The following is a 26,036-nucleotide window of genomic DNA, read 5'->3' on the forward strand; positions in this document are numbered from 1 at the left end:
AGACAAGCTCCCTTTTTTTTTATACAGCTCAGGAATACCAGCCTAGGGATTGATGTTGCCCATAGTGGGCTGGACACTTCATTAGTTAACTATCAAGATACCCGCTTCCAAAACGTGTACACAGGACAAATTCTGATCTGGATAATCCTTAATTGAGACGACCTCTAGGCAACTGTAGGCTGTGCTAATCTGACTAGGACATTTCTCTACTTCCAGTACTTAGGACACAAACTTTTAAATTCACGCCACTTAGATTGGAACAGGAACAAATTTCAGAGCAGCTAAAAAGAGGAGCAACAGCTGGAACACTGGGCATTAATAATATAACAAAGAAAAAAAAGAAACTTTTCATTAGTACTTTTTGATGTCAATTTATTATTTATCCTTTTGCCAATATTCAAACAGTCAGGCAGTCATAAAACATTCAAAAGAGCTTCTAAAACAGCTAGGCATCTGCTTTACTTCAGTTCCTCTTTAGAAATCAGGATATTGGGAACCCTAGTGTTTAGAGGATAGCAGTGTAAAAATACTTGCTGTATCAAAAATATTGCCTGAGGGGCTGGAGAGATGGCTCAGTGGTTAAGAGCCTTTGCTCCTCTTCCATAAGACTGGTTCCCAGCATCCACATCAGGTGACTCACAAGTGCCTATAACTCCATCTTCAGGAACTCTGAGGTCCTTCTGACTTCTCCTCATATTCACACACACACACACACACACACACACACACACAATCTTACACTTATTGCTTGGCTACAAAATAGAAACAATGTGGTCAAAAATTTTTTATGCTACACCATAGGCAGACAGAAAGGCAAACAGGCCATGGTTGGTAAGAGAGTCCACACTGGAAATCCATGATGCCCTGTTTCCAGATTTCTGAAGCCTCACTTGGTATTATTCTGTTTGAAAGAAGGATGTTGCAAAGGCCCCCTGTTCAGTAATTAGCACCCTGTCAAATCCTGCCAGTCAAGACCGCCATGCTGCACCTGGTCTGAGTTTTTCTTAAATGCAGAGGGCAACTGTGATCCAACCCCTCAGGGGCCTGCCGTGTTCAGAATAGCATCAGTGTGCATCCTCTAAGCACCAAGTAAGCAGGTCTCCTCAAAGGTAGAGGGGTTTTGCCTAATCCGAAGACCTGCCAAGCCATTTAAGTTGCTCTGTCCCAGCGACAGAAAAAAATCTCTCCCTGCAGCAGGAAGTCACCATGGTAGAAACGAAACAAACAGAAGGGAAACACAGACCCCAAAGCCAAACAAAGCCCCTGACTGCCCATTCTTCAGGAGGCCCTCTAGCTAGTGTTTCCTCTTCCTGTCCAGGGACTGCCACAGCTGTAGAGACCATGCTCCCTGATGTAGGCGATGACGGCGTCAGGGAGGAGGTACTTCACGCTCTGCCCTTGGCCCAAGGCTTTCCTCACAAATGTGGCACTGATCTCGTTCTGAACGGGCTCCCTGGCCAGGTGAATGTTGTGCTGGAACTGTCGGAGGATGGGCGAGTCCAAGATGTACCCTTTCGGGTCGTGCCCGCGCCGGCTCACACACACCAGGCCGAACTTCTCCACTATCTCCTGGATGTGCTCGTCTTTCCAGAGGTTGGGGGTGTGGAAGGTCTTCAGGACATCCGCCCCACAGAGGAGTTTCAGTTCCGGGCGTGCTGCAGAACAAGGGCAGAAGTTACAGGAATCTGAAGCGATACAGCAACATTATAAGTCATGATTTCGGCAACATCACTTTTGTTTAATATTGGCAAAGTGTCAAGCTAAGAAAAAGGATTTTGCCTTTTAGCACTCAGTGCTACTACTACAGAGGTCTGTCTGTGGTTGCTTTGGACCAGGGCAGAGAGCGTCCCTGAGGAGACCATGCTGTCCCCAGACGTCCATTATCTGATGAGACTTTTAAAGTCCCCATATCAAGAAGATGTGAGCGCTGGACAAGTCACCACCCAGCAACCATTCAGCCCTTGTTATTATAAGCCCCCGAGGACCTAGCATTTTCATAAAAACCTCATGACATTTCGTCATTTCAACATCAACAGGCTCTCTGGAAGACAACAAGGTCTCTACGATCCCAGCTGGTGGCCTTTGCATTTTCATTTGCAGTATGACAGAGCTCTAGGACAGATGGGCAGTGTGGCAGCCTTGTGGAGTCTATTCTAACATTTTTGTGTTCTTAGCATGGTATACTACTAGACACAATGTGTGAGGTAACATGTGACCCTCAGAAAACATACGAGGAAGGTCTGTTGTGCCCACTCTGCAGGGGAGAAACCAAGGCACGGAGAGGCTAGGAGAGAGCTCATGACCTCAGTCCGGAAGACTGAATGAATGCAAACTGGCAGCCAGTTTCCAGGTGGGGCACCTGTAGCTGCGGGGTTCTGCTGCCGCCTGCTGGTGAGAATCTGCACGTTCGTCACGAACAGGAAGCCCAGGAACACTAGAGAAGGACGGGATTAGCTGAGTAGCAACACCATTCATCTGAACAGGAAAGCCATGGCATGCCAGAAGCACATTCTGTGTCCCTGGTACTTCAGGAAACTGACTCCAGAAGATGGCAAAGGCTGGCCTTCCATCTTTGTCACCCTGAAGACTTGGCAAGGAAGAGATCCCGGGCTGCCACACACTGGGGGAAAACATGGTATAAAGGGTTTGCTAAGGTACAGTGAGATGCTGGAAGGATTTCGTTCATGCACAGAGGATTGATTTACAAAGAAGCAGGGCCTGCCCAAGGAAAGAAGAGAGGCTGCTGGCAGCCTCTGGGGGTCCAGCTGCTGTGGGGCCGACCCTGGCCTCCCAGCCCTGGGCTGGGGACTCTTCACAGCAGCAGACATCATCACACAAAGGGACTCTCCAATGTTGTAGCTTCAGAGTACTGGTCTAATCAACAACACTGGGACACTCTTAGACTAGTGCCTGCAAGGCTCTCGGTGGCCACAGACAGCCCCAAAAGTCTCAGGCTCAGTTCTGGTTCTACTGTTTGGTGGCTCCTGTGACCTCAGCTTTCAAATGGGAATGTTAGTAGTGCTCACCTTGTGGGGCTATTTTAGCACTGAATGAGTTTATCAAGTAAGACAGGACCATGGTTGGCAGAGTGTTTATGTTTTTAAGGGCTTTTCATTCAGTCGCTAATCCATTTTCCTATCCACGTATCTCTCCATCTCTGCAGAAATATCCATCTAATAAGTATGAATTATCTCCTTATTTCTAAAGCAATAAAGTTGTGCTACAAATTATCCAGTAACTCACGCCTTACTAATTTGGTATGGGTTTGTATTTTCCAACAGCTGTGAGGATTTGCTCTAATTCTTATTTATTGAATCACTACAGGATAGTAAGAGACCAGGGTTTGGCCTTTCGAACAACTGGCTCAATGATACTCATTTGATTTCAGCATCTCCTGGAACCTGGGGCATATCTGCTGTTTCTACAGGTCATGGAATAGACAAGACACTTTGTCTTCTCCTACTGTTCCCCCTCTTTGTGTATTTATGTGTGTGTGTGTGTGTGTGTGTGTGTGTGTACGCGCGCACGCGCATGCATGTGCACACACCAGAAGGGGATGTTGAATTTCTTTCTTTATTACCTTCTTTGTGTTATTCCTTTGAGGCAGGGCCTGGAGCTTATCACTTCTGAGCCAGGCTCACTGCCAGCAAGCCCTAGCAATATTCCTGTTTCCCATCCCCCATGGCCAGGGCTACAGGTATACATAGCTGAACCTGTCTTTTTACATAGGTGTTAGGACCTGAACAGCCATGTCCTCACATTGGCACAGCAAGCATGCAGCCATCTCCCCAGGTTCTCCTAGTGGGTTCTGTGGTGAAATTTTTGACATTTCAGCTTCCACATGAGACACGGATTATTAATATCGACAGAAAGAAATAATATTCACTTTGAGCTGTGACTAGAAAGGATTGAGCTCTGCCCCTCAATCAAAGGCACATCTGTGAGGTTGGAAAGTCCCTGTTATCCCCTGAGACAAGACAGTGAAGTGATCAACTCTCATGGCTTCATGTGCTTCCGCCCCCAACTCCGGGCTCATAGCGCCCCTTTAAATTCATTCATATAAATGCTACAGACCAAGTAAGTGTCCAAGTCCAAGTATGTAATTCAAGAATAAAGGCTGGAGGATGGAGAGATGCTCGGCAGTTAAGAATACTGGCTGCTCTTCCAGAGGACCAGGGTTTTACTCTCAGCACCCATAGAATGGCTTACAACTGTCTCTAACTCCAGTGCTAAGGGGATCCAATGCCCTCTTCTGGCCCCTGCGGGAACAGCACGTGCATGGAGTACAGACATACATGCAGGCACTACTCCCCACCAAATACACAATGAAAACTGAATAAAGGTTGCAGTGTGACTTGCCTGACAGTCACACAGTGATGTGAGTGGGAGGTCTGTGGGTATCTGGTGAGCAGTCCACTCTGATGTAGCTGCAGACTCTGAAAAGCAGATGGGCTAAGCTTATACAAGCAGCAGGGAAAATACCTTAGAACCCAGGAGCCTGAGTACTTGGTGTTGATGGCCTTGACAATCATCAGTCTTGTGACAAGTCAGTCTTGGGTGTACATTTCAGATTTCTTGGGAACCCTGGGAAAGTGACCTTGCCTGTGGGCCTATTTCTTCGGCTGTAAGATGGGGAGAGTAAAGGCCCCCTGGAAGGGACAGGAAATGACAGGCGGAGAGAAAGCCTGTCAGCTGAGAGGTATGACTACAGCCATGGACGATGACATGCAACTGGCACACTATGGGAGATCTACATAGGAGGGCAACAGAGCTGAACCCAGGAATGACACTTGACAGACGGCACCCACACTAACCATCCCCAGTGAAATAGGCACAAGATTGGGCACTTGCTGTTTTTATACAAAGAGAGCTCTCTGAGCCAGGCTCAGCCCTATCAGTCCAGGGCAGGGCCACCCTTACAGACCAAAGACAGGCTGTTGTTGAAGGCCCTGAGGTGTCACCCATTCCAGTGTGCCACCCGAGCAGCCAGGATAACAGCAATCCATATGAGGACAGGTGAGTCCAAGGAGGCTGCCAACTACAGAGGTGACAGTGAGGCTCAGATCTGGCTGCCACCAGTGCTGAGTTCAGCATGTAATCTGCCATCCCAGACTGTGACAACGTACATTAAAACACACAGCTCCCCAAGTGCCCCTTAGAAATAAATATGTCACTGGTAACATATGTGCTGTCCCATCAAAATCCAAGCTTATGCTGAGAAAAGCCCACCTTCCTGTTTGAAAATGTTTATTTTTTATTTTTTTCCTTTTCTGATGATGAACATGAAATGTATGTTCCCGATGAAACATATGGAAACTGTAAGTGTTGGAAACTGAAAACAACAACAGCAATCCATCAGGCTGACTCTGGTTCCACAGCCATCAACAGTTTGGTGTATGTTCGCAGGTTTCCATATTGAGTTAGACACACCAACAGTATGGAATTGAGCTTGTTTCCCTCTGAAGTTATGTACACACGATCATATGATGGCTCTTTCACTTCCCCAGGGTTTCTCCACCTCCTTGAAACTTCTGGTGCGGATTCTTTCGATGCATACAGTGTAATTTACTCAGCGTTCCTCTATATTAGTTGCTTTTATTTTCTGCCATTGTAAAAACTACTGTGCTCCTTAGACATGATGGTATAGGCCTGCAATCTCAGCTATTCAAGGGGCTGAGGCTGGGGGGTTGCAAGTTCAAGGCCTGCCTTGGATATAAGGGTCTCATTAAGTTTCTGACCTTTAAGTGAGACCCTGTCCAAGATTAAAAGTAAAAAAAAAAAAAGGGTGTGTGTGTGGTTAGGTATTTATTGGGGGCCAAGTACCTATGGCAGATAGGTCAGAGAGCCCTAGGAGAGAAGCTATTGCTATTACTCTGCTAAAAGGACACAGTATTAAACCAGCTCCTAATGATGTCTCATTATACCCATAGATCAGTGCATCTCTCAACCCTCATCAGAGAAGCTTCTGTTTTGCAGAATATGGTGATTAACACAGAGACTCACAACTGGTCAAGATGCAGACAATAAGAGACTGTGGAATGTTCAGCCTTCAAAAGGAGTATATATTATCACACACCCTTCTTCCCAAGGCTCAGGGTTCATTTTAGAAGACGGGGCAGCAAAACTGACAGAGGCAGTGGATGACCACAAACAAACAGGGTTTGGCAGGCACGGCAGGGCAGGCGTGCACACATGAACTCATAGATACTGCTACTGTGCGCACAAGTCCTGTGCAAGCTCAAGTTGGACAAGTGTATACAGTCTCTATTTCTGAGTAATCACAAAACATCACACTATGGGCGTCCTTCCCACTCAGGGAGGTCTGGGGAGTGATCTGGCAATTCTTATTTCTAACAAGACTCATGGTAATTCTGCCCTGTATAATCTTTGATCAGCATCTGAGGGCTCCATGGCAACTTTAGGATTTGGGGACATCCTCAAGTTTTTTCTGAGGTGAGTTTGGGAGTGCTCTCAGAATTCTGAGGACCAGCAGACATCATAAGAGTGCCATGGTTAAAAAGTGGTAGGCTCTGTCCTTTTCTCAAAGTCACAATGCACGGACGGAGACACGGCAAAGGTTCTGCAAAAGCCTGCAGTGAAGATCTGTTTGAGGTGCATCTACCCTTGGAAGTCTTGAACCCTTTTCCTATGAAAATGTTCACCAATTGGAGTTGGGAAGCCTGAACCACACACGTGGCCTGCTGGAATTTCAGCCAGTGGGGTCAGTGACTCCCAGCTTATGTTACATCCTTCCCTCCCATGCCCATCCTACACTCCCGAGTATTTGCGGGAGAGAGCCATGCTCTGAGCCTTGACACCGGGACTTTGCATACTCTGAAATCACAGGACTTGCCTCTACCAAGCAAGAAAAGAGAAAGTAGAGCTCAGGGTTTCCAGTTTAAGAAGATAACCCAAAAGAGCCTCAAGCTCCCCTAAAATTAAGCTTCTTTCTTTGTGTGGCTGCTAGGAACTTAGTCTCTCGTCCAAACCTTATCCTTTTCAAATCAAAAGGCTAAGGCTTATAAAGAACCCCAGAACCGGTCACCAGTTTGTCCCTGTGTGGCCCTTACTGTAATTCATGTCACAAGCACAAGTCACAGGGTGGTTAAACTCCTTTGGGAAGTAAATCTCAAATTAGCACAATTAATGGGGTTGGGGTGGGAGTGGGGAAGGCAGGGTGTCCGAATTGACCTTTTGACCTTGGAGATCTCTCTCATCTATCTATCTATCTATCTATCTATCTATCTATCTATCTATCTATCTATCTATCTATCTATCTATCTCCATACACTACCAGGCAGGTCTCAAGTTCTAGTTGATGCTGAGAGGGTTGGGCAAACCCCATAGGTTCATCAGTCTTCACCTGAATCCCATTGTAGACAAGGGAGTTGGCACCCACCTGCGGAGGCTGATGGTGTTTTGCTGGGGTCTGGGTCTTCCATCTGGGCTGAGGATTTGAGCAGCTCGCTGTGATGGTGCCTGTTGTGTAAACACAAGGGCTCAGGTGTGCTGTATTCTAGACCCCCAACATCATCCCAGAGTCTCAGAATTTAAGGCTTGCTCCTATACATCTTAGACCATTCCCTGAATATGGAGGATCCGCCACGTGTTAGGCAGTGCTCCAGGGGGAAGACAGGAAGCAGATGCCACAGAGAGTCCTATTCCGTTCACTTTACCACATTCTGCACAAACTGGGTGGAAGCAGGCAGCCTGACGCTGCCCCGCCCGTGCCTCTCAGCAATGCCCTATTGGAAACACAGGTGTTAGTGTTGAGTAGGTGCCCAAGGCAGTGGCTCTCAAAACAGAGAGATGTAAGCCGGGTGGTGGCGCACACCTTTAATCCTAGCACTCAGAAAGCAAGGGCAGGTGGATCTCTGTGAATTCGAGGCCAGTCTGGTCTATATAGTGAGTTTCAGGACAGCCAGAGCAACACAGAGAAACCCTGTCTCAAAAAACCAAAAGACAAACAAAATAACAACAACCCTCCCCAAACAAAAAACAAAACAGACAGATGTAAGTTTGAACATGCATCTTCCTTTGGAAAGCAGTAAGTAGTAATGCCTGATTTCAGAATTCTGAAGGTAATGAACTGTGTACAGTAAGCCCTGGCAAGGTGTGGCCTCCAACTGGCTCCAGAACACACTCTGATCATAAAGTTGTGTTTTAAAATGCTATGTGTGGTGGCTAAGAGCCTGGGCTTGGAGAGAGACAGCTGGGATTGAACCCCAACCCCCACACTGCCGGCTGTCACCCTAATGAATGACTTCAAGTCCCAGTCAGTACGGATGGGGAGCGACGGCAGTGCCCCCCACAATGGGTAGTTATGAAGATGAAGGGAGTTAATCCAAGCGAAGTCACAGAGCATGTTAGGGATGATCAGACTTATGCAAATTTGACATGCTCAATTTTAAGCAATCTATCTTCAAATTGAGACTCCGGCACTTCCTTTTCTCACCAAATACAGGTAACCTCAGCACTCCCGTGTGAGCCAATTTATCTTCCACCATCCCTGTACTCAAGGGAGCACTGTTACGGCTGTGTTTGAGAGAGGCCATTTACTTTCAGGACTCCGTTCCTTGGGGTGGTAGTGGTCCTGGCTGGCTCTTTGCTGCCTGCCTGGGTGGTATGCCAGTGTGCCCAGTCCTAGGTCTCTAAACTGACCCTAACAGCATGGCTTCTTGCTTGCTCAGGGACGCCCCAGCAAAGGGTAGATATGGCAAGAAAAAAGTCAGTCACCTCACACTCCCAGCCAGCTTCATCGTTCAGAGCAGTGGCTCTCAACCTTCCTAATGCTGTGACCCTTTCATAGAGTTCCTCATGGTGTGCTGACCCACAACCATAACATTATTCTCAATGCTACTTCATAAGTGTAATTTTTCTACTGTTATGAGTCATAATGTAGATATCTGTGCTTGCTGATGGTCTTAAGAAACTCCTGTGAAAGGGTCATCTGACCTCCTAAGGGGCCATGACCCACAGGTTGAGAACCTCTGTTTTAGAGGCTGGCTCTGGTATGGTTTCAGAGCCTAGGGGCTGGTGCTTGTCTGTTATTCGCTGTGTGACTGTGATCATCTGAGCATCTCTGAGCCTCCAGCTTCTCATCTGTAAAATGAAGACATGAGTTCATGTTTGCAGTGGGATCATGAGGCGCTGTGGGTGGAGGACAGACTTACAGGAAGTGGCTGTTTCCACAACATGGGGAAAAGTTACTGTTGTGGCTGGCGACTAAGTGTCTAAGGCTTGTGTGTTGAAGGCTTGGGCCCCAGCTGTAGATCCAGTCATTAAAAGATGGGCAGGTTTGTGAGTTGATGGCATTCTTAGGAGATGACTGAAGCTCTGGAAGGTGAGATCTAGCTGGAGAAAGTAGGTCACTCGGGGAGATGACCTTGGGGACCTGGGCCTTATTCTGGGCTCCTGTCTCTGTGCTTCCTGGCCACTGGGAGATGAGTTAGTTGGCACCACCACACCTCTCCACCTTGATGTCCTACCCCACGATGGGGTGGAGATAGCAATGCTGGATGAGGGCTAGAAACTTTCAAAGTGTGAGGAAAAAGACGATTTCTCACTAAACGGTTTCTTTTAGTCATTTCCCACTGTAAGAAAAAGTGACACGCCCAGCACCAAAGGCTCTCTCATTAAAGTTGGCCGAGACTTTATGGCACTGGCAAAAATGCCAACATCATCAGAATACAGAGTCTCCACTGAGTCCCTGAGTGAGCTGATAGCACAGTGACCTTTGGAATGCCGTGTTGTAAATCCACTGTGACCACATCAAGAGGACACTAAATGCGGCAGATGTTGGGGCTGAGTTCTACCACGATCCTAAAACCACTTGACTTTACAATTTTAGCCTGATTTTTAACCTTTTAAAAAGTCTTAATCAGCTGTCTGTTGAAAGAAACTGTTGACTCCATTGGCTAAGTCTCAAGCACAACAGCACAACCGAAATCATCTGGGACCCTGAATAGATGCCTGTGGTTAGTGTCTGTGCCAGTGAGCTGAAAGCCCTGGCCTGGGAGAGAACCTTAAACAAAGTTTTCCAAGTGATTTTGGCAGCCAGGGCTGTGACCATGTGTCAATTGCTCTTTAAGTGGATCTCAACACTGATGAGAATCCTGATTCTCTCATTCAGTGACTGAAGCTGGGGGACTCAAGCCTAGACAGCTATTAGAACCACCAGGAGCGGCCGAAATACTGGATCATTCCCCTCGTCACCCAGACTGGTGAGATGGCAACCTCTGGGGTGGGTGAGACATGGGTGGTGGACCTAGGATGTGCCCTGTGTGTCCAGTGTCCAGAAGCATTGAGCAAAGGGCACAGGGAAAGAGGAGAATGAGTGCTTGGCAGTGGCTCTGCTCACACGGGCAATCCGCAGCAGAAGTAGTGACACGGAATTGCTATGCCATCACCTCTTTGTCTGTGAATGGTTTTCTGGATTTGAGGACAAACCACAGCTAGCAGTAGAGCTGTAGGGAGGGCAGGTGGCATTAGTTAGCACCTGCCACCCACCAGCTGACATGCCTGCAGCATCTCATCAAACCCACATGGTGTCCTGTGAGCTAGGTAGTGCTATTCTCATTTTACTGGGGGAGGAACTGAGGTTCAGGGAGGCTAAATCACTTTCATCAAGCCATTCAGTCAAATGTGGCTTCAAAGCCTACGTCCCAGGCAACTGTGGCTCTCATAGGGAGAGGGAGAAGGGCCTAGTCACTGAGTACTTACTAAAGCTAAGTGGTTTGCTGGATAATCTGCTGTCTTGATTCTGTTCCCAGCCTGGAGAAGTGAGTGGTGAGAAAGGCACATTTTAAAAGGATGTTCTAGGTGCAGGTGTGAGTGTGGGAGTTGGCTTATCCCAATGGAGTGTTAAAAGGAAGATGTCATGCATCCACGCCATTACTAAACACGTGTCCTATCAGTTTGGCAGCAGGTTCTAAGATGGCACTGGAGCCGCTGAATGCTCTGTGGTCCTTTCCCTAACAGAAGGTGTAGGACCTGTATGACTGCACAGGTCACAGCCCCACAGTGCCTTCCAGCAGAGCAGCCTGTAACCAGTGATGAGGCAGGTCTGCCTTACTCCCCTCTAACAACCAGGGCAGTGACCTGCTGCCCTAAAGCACAGGGCTGGTCCAGGGATTTCAAATGGCTGTGCCGACTACGCTGAACACTACTAAGAATTCAAAAGACAAAAGATAATCTATCTATCTATTAACTGTCTATGCTCTTAAAATAAGCCCTTCCCAAGGCCTTCCCTTTTACATTAGAGTCTATGTTTAGCAAACAAGAAGAAAAGATGGCTATTATATAGGTTCAGTTTTCAAACTTGTCAACGACGAGAAATTAAGGCCCCAGGTACCGAAGGCGATGTGTTGGTTCTAGGACAGGAAAGTTGTTTTAAAAATCTTTCAATTATACTGTCTTCATTTTGCAAGTGATAAAGAGGTCTCAGAGAGGCTAAGTCACATGTTCAAGGTCACAGAGGTGCTAAATGGTAACAGTGGGCCTGACGCTGGAGCCCTTGGAATCAAGGATGTCCCCAAAGCCAGAAGCTGCTCATTTATTTTTTGCCCAGGGACCCCTCGGAAAACATGACTCTGCAGGTCTCTCTCTCTCTCTCTGGAAGCAGAGGCATTTCTCTGGTCTAAGCTACGAAGTCCTGGCTGGGGTCACCTCTGCAATCTGTCCCATCCTTCCAGTCTGCATTTGTTATTACAAAAACACACAACTCCTGTTACCTTAGCACCTTCACCGTTTCCGTCCACTGGGCCTGCTCGCTCTCCCATGGGTCCACCCGAATCCAGTCAGATGTCTGCAGGGCCAGCCGGGCCATGGCTACTCGATGATGGGAGGCCACCAGGTCTTTTTTTCCATAGCTGTCATTGACAGGAGAGATGATGCCCTCGACCACCTGGTACAGTCCTAGGCAGGGGAGAATGGTGACGCCACACATGAGGAAAGACACGGCCACCTGGCAGCACAGCATAGGCCGGTGCTCAGTGTTTACACCTCTTCCTGCACGTGAGCAGACATGGCCTCCTGGCAGACCAGTGACCCGTGCTTCCCCTCTCGTGTCTTCAACAACTTAGGGTGGTACTTTATTGAGAGGAAGCTGTGAGGTGGGGGCTAGGGCAGCAGATCATAGGACAAATAGCATCAGGATGTGTTTGATGAACGTCACGAGGTGCCTTTCTGTAGGGCATTGTATTTGTTTAGTCTTATCCCAAGAAGAGGATTCTGGGCTGGAAAACAAAGGGAGGAAATGCTGGCTAGTCTTTGGCAACCTGACACAAACTAAAGTCGTCTGGGAAGAGGGAACCTCTTTGTGGGATAATCTTTTTGTATACTGTGAAGATGTGTCGCTGTGACTGATGTAATAAAAAGATGAGTGATCAGTGGCTAGGCAGGAGAGGACAGGTGGTGTTTTCAGGGAGAGGGAGGAAGATGAGGAGGGATCTAGGCAGGAGAGGACAGGTGGTGTTTCCAGGGAGAGGGAGGAAGATGAGGAGGGATCTAGGCAGGAGAGGGTAGGTGGTGTTCCCAGAGAGAGAGGGAGGAAGAAGAGAAGGAATCTAGGCGTGCAGATTTTGCCAGCAGACTCAGAACAAGTAGGATGTGCTGTATTGAGAAGAAGCAAAAGCCACGTGGTAGGACATGGATTAATAAAAACAGGTTAATTTAAGTTATAAGAGTTAGTTGGGAAAAACCTTAAGCTAAGGCCAAGCTTTCATAATTATCATCATGTCATTATTTGTGGTCTGGCAGTCCAAGACAGTCTGACAAGAAAAAAAAAAAAGCTTGCTATAAACCTCAAATTGTCCAAACTATCACACTGGACTGAAGCAAGTCTGTGGGACATTTCCTTGATTATGGTTTGATATGGGAAGGCCCAGTCCACTGGGCAGTGTTACTCCTGGGCAGGTGGTACAGGTGGTACAGGTGGCACAGGAAAGCAGGCTGGATGAGAACAAGTCGGTAAGTAGCGTTCCTCCATGGTCTCTGTTTCAGTTCCTGCCTCTAGGTCCCCACCTTGAGAAACTTTTTTTTTTCCTAGAAAAGTCAATGCATTTATTTAAAGCAAACTCACAATTCTACTCAGATCGCGTTCCTGCCCTGGCCTCCCTCAATGACGGACTAATATCTAGAAGAAAAATAAACTGTTTCCTCCTTTGAGTTGCTTCTGGTCATGGTGTTTATCACAGCAAAAGGAAGCAAACTAGGCCAGAAGGAGTCTGGGACCGAGGCGGGGTTGCTGAGTGATGGGATGTGCCCTGGCAGTACAGCCCACTGTGACTCTGCAGTGTTGTGTGGCCAATGAAAGGGAAGCCAGACAGAAGGGGAGGCTGATGGGAAGGGAGTAGGCTGAGCTGGTTAACAGTGGGTATTGCCTAAGGACATTGGGCGCCTATGTGGAATTTAACTGATGAGAGACTAACTGGTGTGTTAAGTCCCTGAAACAAGGGCAACTGACCAAGCCTGTGTACTCGGATGATGCTACACTAAGAGACATTCCTTGTGCCTTCCAGCTTAAGAGCTTTTTTCAGATGAGTCTTAGGGTTTCTATTGCTGTGACGAAACACCACGACCAAAGCAACTTCGGGAGGAAAGGGTTTATTCTAACTATACTTCCATATCCCTGCTCATCACTGAAGGAAGTCAAGCAGGGCAGGAATCTGGAGGCAGGAGCTGATGCAGAGGCCATGGAGGAGTGCTGCTTACTGGCTTGCTCCTCATAGCTTTCTCAGACTGCTTTTTTACAGAACCCCAGAATATTAGACAAGGGTGGCACCACCCACAGTGAACTGGACTCTCCCCCATCAATCACCAATTAAGAAAATATCCTACAGGTCTGCCTACAGCCTGGTCTTATGGAGGCATTTTCTAAATGAGGCTCCTTCCCCTCAGATGATTTTATCTTGTTTCAAGTTGACATAAAAGCAGCCAGCACAGTGAGTGTATAAGTTTTTAAAATATTCGGTCACCTTTTCTCTGCTGGTCAGTTACTACAGGGGAATAGCACTGATTAATTTTCTTTTCTTTTCTTTCTTTCTTAATGAACAATAGCTTTTCCATCTAGAATTGAAGGTTTATTTATTTTATGTGCATTGGTGTTTTGCCTACATGTAGGCCTGTGTGAGGATGTTGGGTCCCCAGGAACTGGAGTTACAGACAATTGTGAGCTCCCATATGGGAATTGAACCCGGGTCCTCTGGAAGAGCAGGCAGTGCTCTTAACTACTGAGCCATCTCTCCAGCTTTCCGATTAATTTGTAATCATAAACTAACAAACACTACATTCCTGAAACAATCTCAGTTAAGGAAAGATATCTTATTATTATTTTAAGATTTATTTATTTGTGTGTGTATGAGAGACAGAGAGAGCGAGAGAGAGTGAGAGAGAGAGAGAAGAAGAAGAAGAAGAAGAAGAAGGAGGAGGAGGAGGAGGAGGAGGAGGAGGAGGAGGAGGAGGAGGAGGAGGAGGAGGAGGAGGAGGAGGAGGAGGGCCTGTAGGAGAATATGAGACCCATGTGTGTGCGAAAACCTGTGGAAGCCACAAGAAGGCATTAGGTGCCATGGAGCTGGAGCCACAGGCAGTGTGGGTACTGGAAATGAGACCTGCAAGATTCTGCAAGAACAGTTAGTGCTTTAAACCATTTATAGCCAACTCTTAAGTCCCAAATGAAGTGTGATTTATTAGTGTATTTAAATATTTGTTTATGCACACAATTCTTTGAGATTGGGTCTCACTCTGTAGCCTTGACTAGCCTGGAACTTACTATATATACCAAGCTAGCCTGACACTCACTGTGTAGATCACGCTAGCCTGGAATTCACAGATACTGACCTGCCTCTGCCTTCTGAGTGCTGGGATTAAGGGTGTGTGCCACCATATTGGCCTTGTCTTACCTTTGTGTGTATTGATGGGTTCTGGTTGCTAGTTATTTTTAGAGATGAAGACATGTCTGTAGTTCGCCTAGTCAGGTTTCTCATCAAGGCTACACCCTCCTCCTTTATATTCTAAAAGGACAGCATGAAGGACTGAACTCACCAGTGCAACCCTTCCTTCCCTTCTCTCCTCCCTTTCTTCCCCTTCTCCCTTTCTGCTTCCTCCTTCTCTCTCTGTCCTGGGGATCATATTTGGTTATCCAGTGCGAGCACTGTGCCCTTAGGCTGTACCTCATCGGTCAAGTCTTGTGAGGACTATAATTTGTATGAAAAGTCTGTAATGCTGGTTTAATCTCCTTACTGGTTAGCAGATGATTCAGATTTTTTTATTTTTCCATTATGATTTTTAGTAAGTTGCGTATTTTTTCAGAATTTTTCCCATTGTGTTTAAACTTTTCAATTCACTGGCATAAGGTTCATCACAACCTTCTCTTAAGTATTTAACATTTGCACCATCTTCAATGTGGGTCCCTCTCATTCCTAATGTTGGGCCCTTTTCTTTTTCCTTGCATAAGATTGCAAGGTTTGTTATTTTGTTAGTCTTTTTGAAGAGACAACTCGTGGAGTATTGATTTTTCTCTGCTAAATGTTTGTTTTCTGTCTCACCAATTTCTTTTCTTCTTTTTATGGACTCTACCCTGCAACTCTCTTGCTGTTCATTTCTAGCTTCTTGTGATATCTGCCCAGCTAATTAACTTGAAGTTTGTCTTATATCCTAAAATAAACAATCCAGGCTGTAAGATTCCCATCTTTCCTTATGCCCTGCACGTTTTAGTATCTGTGCTTTCATGATCTCTCAGTTCAAAGCGTTTTCTAAGCTCCACTGTGATGTCTGTTTTGATCAGCTATTTAGAAACATTTTTCTTAATTTCCAGGCTTATCATGATTTGGGAAGCTGTAGTTTTGGTATTCATTTCTGGCTTAGTTCCACCATTGTCAGAGAAACACTGTAAATGGATCCGAACTCTTGCACTGGGTTGTGTCTTCCTTTCTGTATGTTATGAACTGGAACATGAGTAGGGCTGGGGAATGCTGTGCTTCAGAAGCAGGTGCATTCATCCTGTGGGTGTTCAGTGTCCATCCAGGCAAGCCAAGTGGTGGCTTTGTTTACATCTCTTGGTGGTACTGTGTCTGCCTATGGTATTAGCCACAGAAATCTAGAAAATCTCCCACTAATACGTGAGTTTTTCGATTTTTCCTTGCCTTTCTCTTTTTTAAACATTTACTTGACATATTTTAAAGCTACATGACTGGGTGAATACACATCATAACATGTCTTTATAGAGGCTTTTTTAAATTGCTAGTAAGGTTGTGTTGAAATTTAGTCTATCTGATAAAAACATACACATGATGTATGCATTTTTCTATTTTTTTCTTTCTTGAAGATAGGGTCTCTCTATGTAGCCCTGCATGCCCTGGAACTCTCTGTTTAGCAAGGCTAGCTTCAAACCCACAGAAATCCACTTACCTCTACCTCCCTAGTGTACGGATTAAAGATATATATCACCACACCTGGAGATTTTCCCACCTTTTAATTTTCAATATTTCTACACCTTTTTTTTTTAAAAATAGGCAAGCCTTTGTTTATAGCCTATTAAGACATTCTCAGTCAAGTCTGACAATTTTTTACTTTAAATTGGAGCGGTGAATTCACATACTGTGATGTATTTTCATTTAAAGGTACCATGTTGTTTTGTGTTTTATCTTCCTTGCACACATTCTATGCTCCTTTCTTTTTTCTTGACTGTTTAGATTTTTATTATTTTATTATTTCCTTCTCTTTGTCTTTTAGAGTAGTCAATATTTGCACAATTTTACAATCCAAGGAGACCAAGTTCATTACCACCTTGCTAGTAGGACTCTGGGGTGCTGTCGCTTTATATGGCACTCTCCTAACTTACTGGTTACTGTTGTGGCTTCTTTAAATATGTATTTCTCCTTACTCTGTTAGACCATATTGTTTGGTTTAATTACATCAATACTTATACTTCTGCCCACAATTTCTATTTTCTTTGTACCTTTCTTCCTGTACACTAGTCTTTCTATCTTGCAATTACTCTCCTTCTAACAGAACAGTAGGATTTTCTTAAGTTGGTGACTTTATTTTAGAATATAATCTTGAAAGATACTTTTACTTAGTATAAAATAAATGGGCTAAAATGTTATTCTTCTTCAATACTCTTCAGCCATTGTTCTGCTGTCATTCCTATATTGTTGCTGTTGAGAAGCACCATGTAAGTCTGCCACTTCCGGGCAGGCAATCTGTATTCTTGTTGGCTGCAGCTGAAGATCCCAAGAGCTGGGGCGTGGCCAGCTATATAAGCTGCCCCTGCTGAACACAATAAAGTTGGCATTCTTGACATTCTTTTTTCAAGAATGACCTGTGTCTCCGTGTCTCTGTGTGTGCATGTGTTTAATCTCCAGGCCCCTTTCCAGGCTCGCGGACCGTACTGTAGTGTGTAGAGTAGACGTTTGGTTTACAACTACTGCCACCCAAAGGCTTATGATAATCTTATAACACAAATGCATTCGGTCTATCTGCAAACATCCCCATAGTCTTAACTGTTCCAGTAATGTCAAAGGTCTAATCCCAGGGTCCCCACTGAGACTCAAGGCCAACTCTTAGCTATGAGTCCCTGTACAAATAAAAAGAAAAACATATTTTCCAAGGAGGAATGGGGGCAGAAAGCAAGGTGAGGAACAAAGCAAGACTGAAACCCACTAGAGCAAGCAGCAACTCCTACAGATTCACGTCTGACGTAGAGGTATGTGGTGGCATGACTTGGACTCTAAGCTTATAAATATTCTACCTGCCTGGACTCTTGAATATCTTGGGGTCTCTTCTACAACATAGGCTTCACTCGCCCAGCTTTATTCACTAACCTGTTAGGAGCTTCCTTCGTGGAATCTGACCATCTGCATATTAATTAGCTGCACAGGCTTCCCCCGGAGTCCTGGTGAAAGCCTCTAGGAACCTGTACCTTGTATTCTGCATGTCACCATGGAGAGCACATGCAATTGTTGCTGTTTAAGCAGCAGTCAGGCCCCCTGACCCTCTTGGACTCTGGCTGCAGAACCTGGGGAAACACTTCCTTAGGAGGTTCTGTGTGAGCAGGTACAAGAGTCAAACTTTAAAAAAATAAAATCTTTTAAATAAGTTTATAGTTTTACACCCTGGATCTGGATTTATTAGGTCATGATAAATCCTGAAATAACTTCAAGGCATCCTTCCTATTGTCTCAGACTGAAGTACTTGGCTTCTTTCTAATGGTTCCAATCTATTTAATTATGGTCTCTTTTGCTTCAACTTTAAGGCTCTTTTCTGGCGAACTCTCATGCTTTCCACACCATTCTGCTCTGCTTTTTGCTCCCAATTTCACTATAAACCTAGATAAAGGCATTGTAATAAGCAGGCCACAAATGAGCGGAACATTATCATATCTTCAAAGTTCCTTCACCAACTTAATTAGTCCATTACTTTTGAGTTTAGCCATAACTAAAATTTTGGCACACCAATAAGATGTAGAGTGTCTTTGACAAAGGGTAACAAGAACAACCCCTGGTATATTCCCCCCTCAAATTTCTTGTCTAAATCTGAAACCTTATAAACATTGTCATTATTATATACTTTTCTATTGGCATTTTGAACCATTTCTACTGGTATTTTGAACCCCATAAGAATCACTCATAAAGCTCTGCTTAAAGTATTGTAGGATACTTCCTTCCCCAAACCAAAGTCCCAACAGGCCAAAGAATCATATAATCAGGTTTATCACAATAACAACCCAACTCCTGGTACTGATTGATTTTTGTATTGCTTGTTCTATGGTTAGTCACTGTGACTAAACGTAACATAGTCAACTTAAAGGAAGAGGGATTCACTTTGGTTTAAGATTGCATTAGGTTTTAGTACATCATAGCTAGGAATTCATGGTGGAACAGCTTAGTTAATGATGACACACATATGTGGGTAAGCTTTTAGTTCATGGCAGACAAGAAAGCTTCAAGGACCTGTTTTTAGTGTCTTACTTCCTCCCATCTCCCAAAGTTTCCAGAGTCTCCCAAAATAGTGCTATCAAGCTGGGCAGCAAACATTCAAATTACAGAAGCCTGGGGGGGGGGTGATATTTCAGATTTAAACTACAATATAACTGTGGTCTGCTATATAGGCAAGCATTGCCACATGCAACTAGGTAAAGTTTTATGTTTCCCTCCCTGATGTGTGTACAAATATAGATGTTTAGTGGTATCTTTTCTCTGTTCCAGTGTTTTAACTGCATCCAACATTTTGATTGGCCATGCTTTTATTTCCACATAATTCCATATATTTAAAACTTTCCCAAATGTTTTAATAGTTTATGTTGTCTCTTTTGCTATCAGCTTGACACACTGGTGATGTGGGAGTCCCCTCTGTGTGTTGTTTTTCTTGGTTAATGAATAAAGAAACTACCTTGGCCTGTTGATAGGGCAGAACTTAGGTAGGCGGGGAAGACAGAACTGAATTCTGGGAGAAGGAAGGCAGAGTCAGAGTGAAATGCCATGGATCTGCCAGAGACAGATGCTGAGAATTTTACCCGGTAATCCACTACCATGTGGCGATACACAGATTAGTAGAAATGGGTTAAATTAAAATATAAGAATTAGCCAGTAAGAAATTAGAGCTAATGGGCCAAGCAGTGATTTAGTTAATACAGTTTCTGTGTGGTTATTTTGGGGCCAAGCTAGCTGGGCAGCCGGGACAAACAAGCAGCCTCTCCTTGCAACACACTTGGACCAAAAACCATGTACTATATGATTTCAATAGTTTTACATCTCTTAAGTTATGCTTTCTAGTTTATGGTATGTTTTACTGAATTTTCCAATTGTGCTCGAAAAAAATGCATATTTTACTAGTCCTGTCTGCTGAGCTCTATATAGTTCAGTTAGATACAGGAGAACACTTCTCCTGTATCCTTCCTGAATTCTTTCCCATCTTGTATTCTGCCTAGATGTCATGAAGGCTGGGAGCTGGGAGCCGAGTGTTCACTTACAATTGCAAATTTGATAATTTTCTCTTAGCTCCATTTTCACTTCCTGTGTTTTATAATTCTGTTCTTAGTGTGCACATGTTTAGGGTTGCTATGTCTTAGGGGTCACTGTTGAGCTTTTAATTTTGTTGTAGTAATTGACAGAAATTACTAGTCGCTTCTTCAACAAATCTGGTATGTCATTTTTCATAGTTTTCTTTTTCTTTAAATACAAGTGTTTCAGTATCTTCATTTGAGAACACATTTCCAGCATTTGCACATGCTATTTTTATATCCTTTGTTCTCATCCATGTTTTTGCTTCTTTTGTGCTTACTTTAGATGCTTGCTGGATAATGTCCCTGACAGTTCTTTCTTTGGACTTGTAAGACAGAATTAAGATAGGCATGTTGAGGGATGACTGGACCGTGAAGTGAGAGGACAGGAAAAGGGGACAGCCCATCATATCAGAGGCAGCATGACCAGGCATTGATGGAAAGAGATCCCCTTTAAGGTTGGAGATGAGTTCATTAAGAGAGACAGCTTAAAGTAAAAGAGAGTCGCCGTGGACATGATGGGCACAGGGTTCTTCAGGAGGATGAGAAAGACTGAGCACGAACACAGGGAGCGAACAAAGGAGATGGTCTTGCTTTTATAAGTTTTTGGGGGCTGGTGGTCAGTACCACACTATCTAATTTAGTTTGATTTAGTCTATTTATTTAACTCCAAGCATGGAACCAGATACTTGGTAGGGCCTTAAAGCTTAGAAGGGGAGGGGCTGTGGGGCCACATTATAGCACTCAACTTCTTAGTTCTGTGTCAGAGAGAGAGAGAGAGAGAGAGAGAGAGAGAGAGAGAGAGAGAGAGAGAAACAGAGACATAGAGACAGGAAGAGAGAGAGACAGAGAGAAACAGAGAGCTAGAGAGAGGGCACTGCAGGGTGGGAGTAAAGTTGACTTTTCCAGGCTGTCAGTCTCATCAGTGATCTCCTAAAGTGACTGACATCTGTAGTGGCAGGCCCATGCTATCACACTAAGCTGCTTACGCTGTGGTTACAAATGTTTAATAGCTCATCATTTTAGCTTTGAAAGTAAAGCTTGAAAGGTGTTCTTATTGTGCTAGTGGATGAGAAAGTGCAGCTTTCCCTCCTGGAAACCGGAAGCTCTCCGATGCATTTTATGTCCTCGAACAGCTTGGCTGCCGTAGGCCCGCTGTCCTGGACTCTCATGTTCTGTGGTCTGGGGGGGGGGGCGGGGAGAGCTGAGAACGAGGCAGCAGCCTCCGCTTCTGATTCCAGAAGTGGCTCCTAAAGTCATTTCAAAGGAGGACGCTGTGTGAGTGTTCTCGCTGCAAGAGCCATGCTTGTGCACAGACGACACGCACCAGCACCTAAGGACCCAGAGCACAGGATTTTTTTTTAAACTCTTTTTTTTCTAGTTTATTTTATTTATTTATTTATTAAAGATTTCTGCCTCCTCCCCGCCACCACCTCCCATTTCCTCCCCCTCCCCCAATCAAGTCCCCCTCCCTCATCAGCCCGAAGAGCAATCAGGGTTCCTTGTCCTGTGGGAAGTCCAAGGACCACCCACCTCCATCCAGGAACTCAGGACCTTGAGGGGTGCACCCACACACTGAGACAATGGGGATGTTCTATTGGTAACTCACCAAGGCCAGCTGGCCTGAGTCTGAAAAAGCATGGGATAAAACCGAACTCTCAAGAACAATGGCAATAGGTTTTTGATTCTACTGCACGTACTGGCTTTGTGGGAGCCTAGGCAGTTTGGATGTTCACCTTACCAGAGCACAGGATTTTACTAGAGTCCAGAGAGCGGCAGGAATAGAACACAGAAATAGAGATCTGGAGCTCGATGGACTGGACAATAGGAGCAGAGACGAGCCTGAAAGTGCTTGTGGTTCAGAGTACAGCCATGGTGTGAAGATGGCTCCTTAGGCTGTTACCTTTCAGCAAAGAGCCAGGCTGGTGATGGGGTTGGGCGGTATGCTGGGTGACTTTTGACAACTTGACACAGACATTGACATATTTGCGAAGAACAAATCTCCACTGAGGAAGCACTTCCATCAGATTGGCCTGTAGGCGACTCTGTAGGGCTTTCTATTGATTAATGATTGACACAGGGCCAAGCCCACTGTAGGCAGTGCCACTTCAGGGTCAGGTGATCCTGGGATGTGTAAGAAAGCAAACTGGGTGAGCTAGGAGAAGCAACCTAGTAATCACTATTCCTCCATGGACTCTGCTTCGGTTCCTGCCTCCAGGTTCCTGCCTTGGCTTCCCTTGAAGATGGTCTGTAATGTGTAAGGCAAAAGAACCCTGTTCTTCCCAAGCTGCTTTTGGTTACAGTGTTTATCACAGAGAAAACCCTAACTAGGACAATGGGTACAGCTAAGGGGCCCAGCTGAGTCTGGAAGCTATAGGGCAGGAAGGCTCCTGTTTTGCTTTCCTCCTGGAATTCTGTGAGAAGGGCATCTCGCACTATCCCAAGCCTGTGTGAACAGAATGTCAGGGTGGCATGTATAGGCAGAGTACTTCATAAAACATCCTTCCCTCACCTTCACAGATTCTCAAGGCTCTTCAAACGCAGTGGCGAAGGAGGTTAAGAAGAAGCAGTCCAAGGGTACGAAGTACAGGGACCATGGTGAGCCCAGGCACAACAGCAGGGGTGTAGCCTATGCTGAGGAAGCTTCAACGGTGGAGGCAGAGTGGACTGAAGCTCACACCTGTGACCTGGGGCAGTAAGGACCGGGTGCATCTTTTCAGAGGCTGAGTGTAGGGCAGGATGGTTAAGCTGCTCTTGGAGAGCTTGGCAGAGAAAGATAAACTTCACTAATATCTGACCTGTAGTAGAGCAGTCTTTTTCTCCAACACTTGTGAAGCATCATGGAAAAGAAAGGATGTTACATCTCTGCACATCTGTGTCCCATTTTCTCCAGAGGACAGGTGTGTTACAGTCTATTTTCCTCTTATTTCCTGTCTATTTTCCTAGAAATGGGAGCCTAGGAGGGATATCTGGGGGCATACATACAGTTGACCTTCATGTTCACCTCTCGTTTATAGGAAAGCAGGACAGAAGGGCAGAGACCAACGTGCCGCTCTGCGGGGTATCCTGGACAGTCTGGTGGGTTAGCTCATTCGGACAGCAGGTCATACACAGAGAAATCGATGCTCTTTTACAGTAGCCAGGAGAGGAGAGTCAATCAAAATAGTACTTTGAGCTAAGACACCTTCATGCCTTCCAAATGGGTCATGAGTCTGAGCTATTTCCCTTCTGTGCTGTTCCTGGCTGCAACCTCAGTGTTGCCTGTTATGTATGAATAGGGCCTTGCTCTCCCATTCCGTGCCAGTTCTTCTCCTGCGACCCCCTGGTGCTCAGCCTCACCTCCATTATAGCTCATATATGATTGCATCTGCCCGCCCTTGTCTTCCCCAAGAAACTGAGAGCTCCTAAAGGACACACAATTGTCATTTCTTCCTGGGTAGCATCAGTTAGTAAGAAGTTTTACTGGCCTCATCCAGGGGTTATTAAAGCAATATAGGGCTGTGAATTTACCGCAGCAGATAGGGCTCCTTTTTATTTCTGCTCCCTCTGGAAATGAGTAAGATGGAAAAAGGGGAATAAAATAAAGTTGAGATCACAGAGGTGATGGAGGTGTGAAAAAGAAAGCAGTGGTTAACAAAGTCAACAAGACTTTGGAATCTGGAGACTGAGAATGGTAACAGACCGACTGGAGCCAGTAGGCAGCGGACCTAATAGAAGCCAAGTTATACCCACAGCCAAAACCCAGAGTGACTTGGGAAATGGAGTGGTAGTAAACTCTATAGGTCGGGGTGCCAGACAGGGAGAAAGCAAGAGCAGTTGAGAGTTTTTCTAAGGAACCTTAGATATGTTTCAGTCTCCTGCTGCCTACCCTAAATCTCTCACCCAGTCAGGCAACATATGAGCCTCCTGACTAGGTTGGACTGGAGAGAACTTTGATTGATGGGTATAAGTCCAGTTGAAGCAGGGTGGGGGGCACATCTGCCACATCTAGATATTATCCTTTAAGTTTCTGTTCCAGAACACAAGTAGCGATGTCTCTGGGGGAAGTTATCCAGATTCCTAGGGCATCTTCGCCTACTTCGGAACCTTACCCCTACACAAGCATGAGTGCAGTTGTGAGGCCAACTTCACACATGTGCCTGGAGTTTCGGTTGGCACTGGGATCTGCAACTATGCCTGGGAGTGGCAGAGCCTTCCCTGGTGAGCATTCTGAATGGAAGAAGGTCTGCACCATGGCGGCCCCTAGTTCAGACCACTAGTTTGAAAGTAAAGAACCTAGATATTTCCAGAGAGGAAACTATAGATTGAACATGCCTGGTTGGGAAGTGCTGTGCTTCTTGGTAGCAGGGGAACCCAGAAGACAATAGAGAGAAGTCTCCAAAACATTAAATGAAAGCGACTTCCGAAGTACAGTTCTCTATTTGGCTGATTACCAATCAACTAAAATAGGGACTGGCAGACATTTTCTACTAAGAACAGATGGCAAACGCTTAGGCCTTTTAGGTTTTAGGCTATGTACAATATTTCTTGATACTCTTTCTTTTGTAAAAAAAAAATTTAAATAGAAAGAAAACATAAAAACCCTCTTATTTCACAAAATGAATGAAAAATAGCCCATGGGCCAGATGTGGCTTGTGGGCTGTAGTTTGCAGCCCTCAGGAACACTGACTAAACCTTGTTCATGCATAGGTGAGGTCTTGGCAAATGTACCCATTATGCAGGCTTCCTCAGAAGATGCCTGAGGACGAAACTCTTCTAAAGTAAGAATGTAAATCAATAAAAGCAGAAAACATTCAAGAAAGAGTGTTCAGGACTAGGAACCAGGCAAGGGGCTCCCTGTGGAAACTAAGGAACCCCCCAGGAAGACAGTGTGTGTTTGGCATCATGGGGGACTAGCTGTTGGAATCCGAGTGTGTAGTTCTGGGTAAGTGTGTGGTGATGGTGGCAGACACAAGAAAATTTTGATAGATCTTCTGGAGGACCTGGAGTTGAATTAGTGAGAGGTGTAAGGAACCCAGGTAAACAAACGAAGCAGTCGCTAACTCTAGGATAAAAACAAAGCTTCTATGAGAGACAGTGGAGTCATAGGGAACTATGAGGTCTACTTAACACTCTTTACACTAACCCAAAAGTCTGCAGTAAAGATATCAGTCAAATGTTGTGAGGCAATCTATTCAGTGGGGCTTAAGTGTGGAGGAATGTGAGGATGGAGGCATGATCATAATGGGAAGCAGATAGTATATAGAGAACAAAGTACGTGCAGTCACCCTGCTCATCTGGTTCAGCTGGTCCCTTACGCTTTCCTTCCTGCTGTGTACGTCTACTGTTACACACTTACTCTCTACATCTGCGTTACAACTTCACTGTATGGACAACATTTCTTCTTGGGTAATAGTTCTCTTGAAAATATCATTTTTACATATCTTTACAATAATGGAAATTAAAAGAAAAATAAACAAATCTGTGCTAGAATCAATGTGTGCTGACCATCTTTGTAGACCATTGTCCCAACTTATGGATAATTCAAGAGATAGAAAAAGCAAAATCCTAAGGAGCTGCTTCTCCCTACACCACTTCTTAGAAATTCTGAACAAATGCGAGCCTTGCAGACAGACCTGTAACCCCAGCTACCTGGGAGGCCGAAGAAATAGGATGGGAATTTCAAAACTAGCTTGGGAAAAGTTATGAAACCCAAACACACACACTCTCTCTCTCTCTCTCTCTCTCTCTCTCTCTCTCTCTCTGTGTGTGTGTGTACATATGCTTGTGACTATGCATATGTGTGCTCATGAACATGGAGTGTGGAGGTTGATGCCAGGCTTCTTCTTCAGTTGCTCCACCTCACTTTTTGAGGCAGGATCTCTCACTAAACCCGGAGCTCACCAGATTGACTAGCCTGACTGGCCAGCAAGCTCTAAGAATTAATTATCTTGTCTCTGTTTCCTCCAAGCTGGGATGACAGGAGTGTGAGACCCTGTGTGTTTTTGGCATGTGTGAAGAATACGAACGCATGGCATTACGTGTGCATCTTTCCTCC

General features: G+C 45.3%; 1 protein-coding gene across 1 annotated transcript in view; it reads right to left on the minus strand.

Annotated features, from left to right (window-relative positions):
- Positions 1-372: 372 nt before the first annotated feature.
- Positions 373-26,036, minus strand: part of Nmnat3 (nicotinamide nucleotide adenylyltransferase 3) — a 110,937-nt gene continuing 85,273 nt past the window's right edge. Inside the window, exons 3-5 of the mRNA XM_050157233.1 lie at positions 11,733-11,916; positions 7,400-7,479; positions 373-1,655 (exon numbers count right to left, since the gene is read on the minus strand). Coding sequence (XP_050013190.1) covers positions 1,291-1,655; positions 7,400-7,479; positions 11,733-11,916 — 629 coding nt within the window. The 3' untranslated portion in view covers positions 373-1,290. The remainder of the gene's footprint in view (positions 1,656-7,399; positions 7,480-11,732; positions 11,917-26,036) is intronic.

The sequence above is a fragment of the Alexandromys fortis genome, unplaced genomic scaffold, assembly GCF_014885135.2.
Source record: "Alexandromys fortis isolate MF-2015 unplaced genomic scaffold, M_Fortis_MF-2015_v1.1 scaffold_85, whole genome shotgun sequence".
Classification (NCBI taxonomy): domain Eukaryota; kingdom Metazoa; phylum Chordata; class Mammalia; order Rodentia; family Cricetidae; genus Alexandromys; species Alexandromys fortis.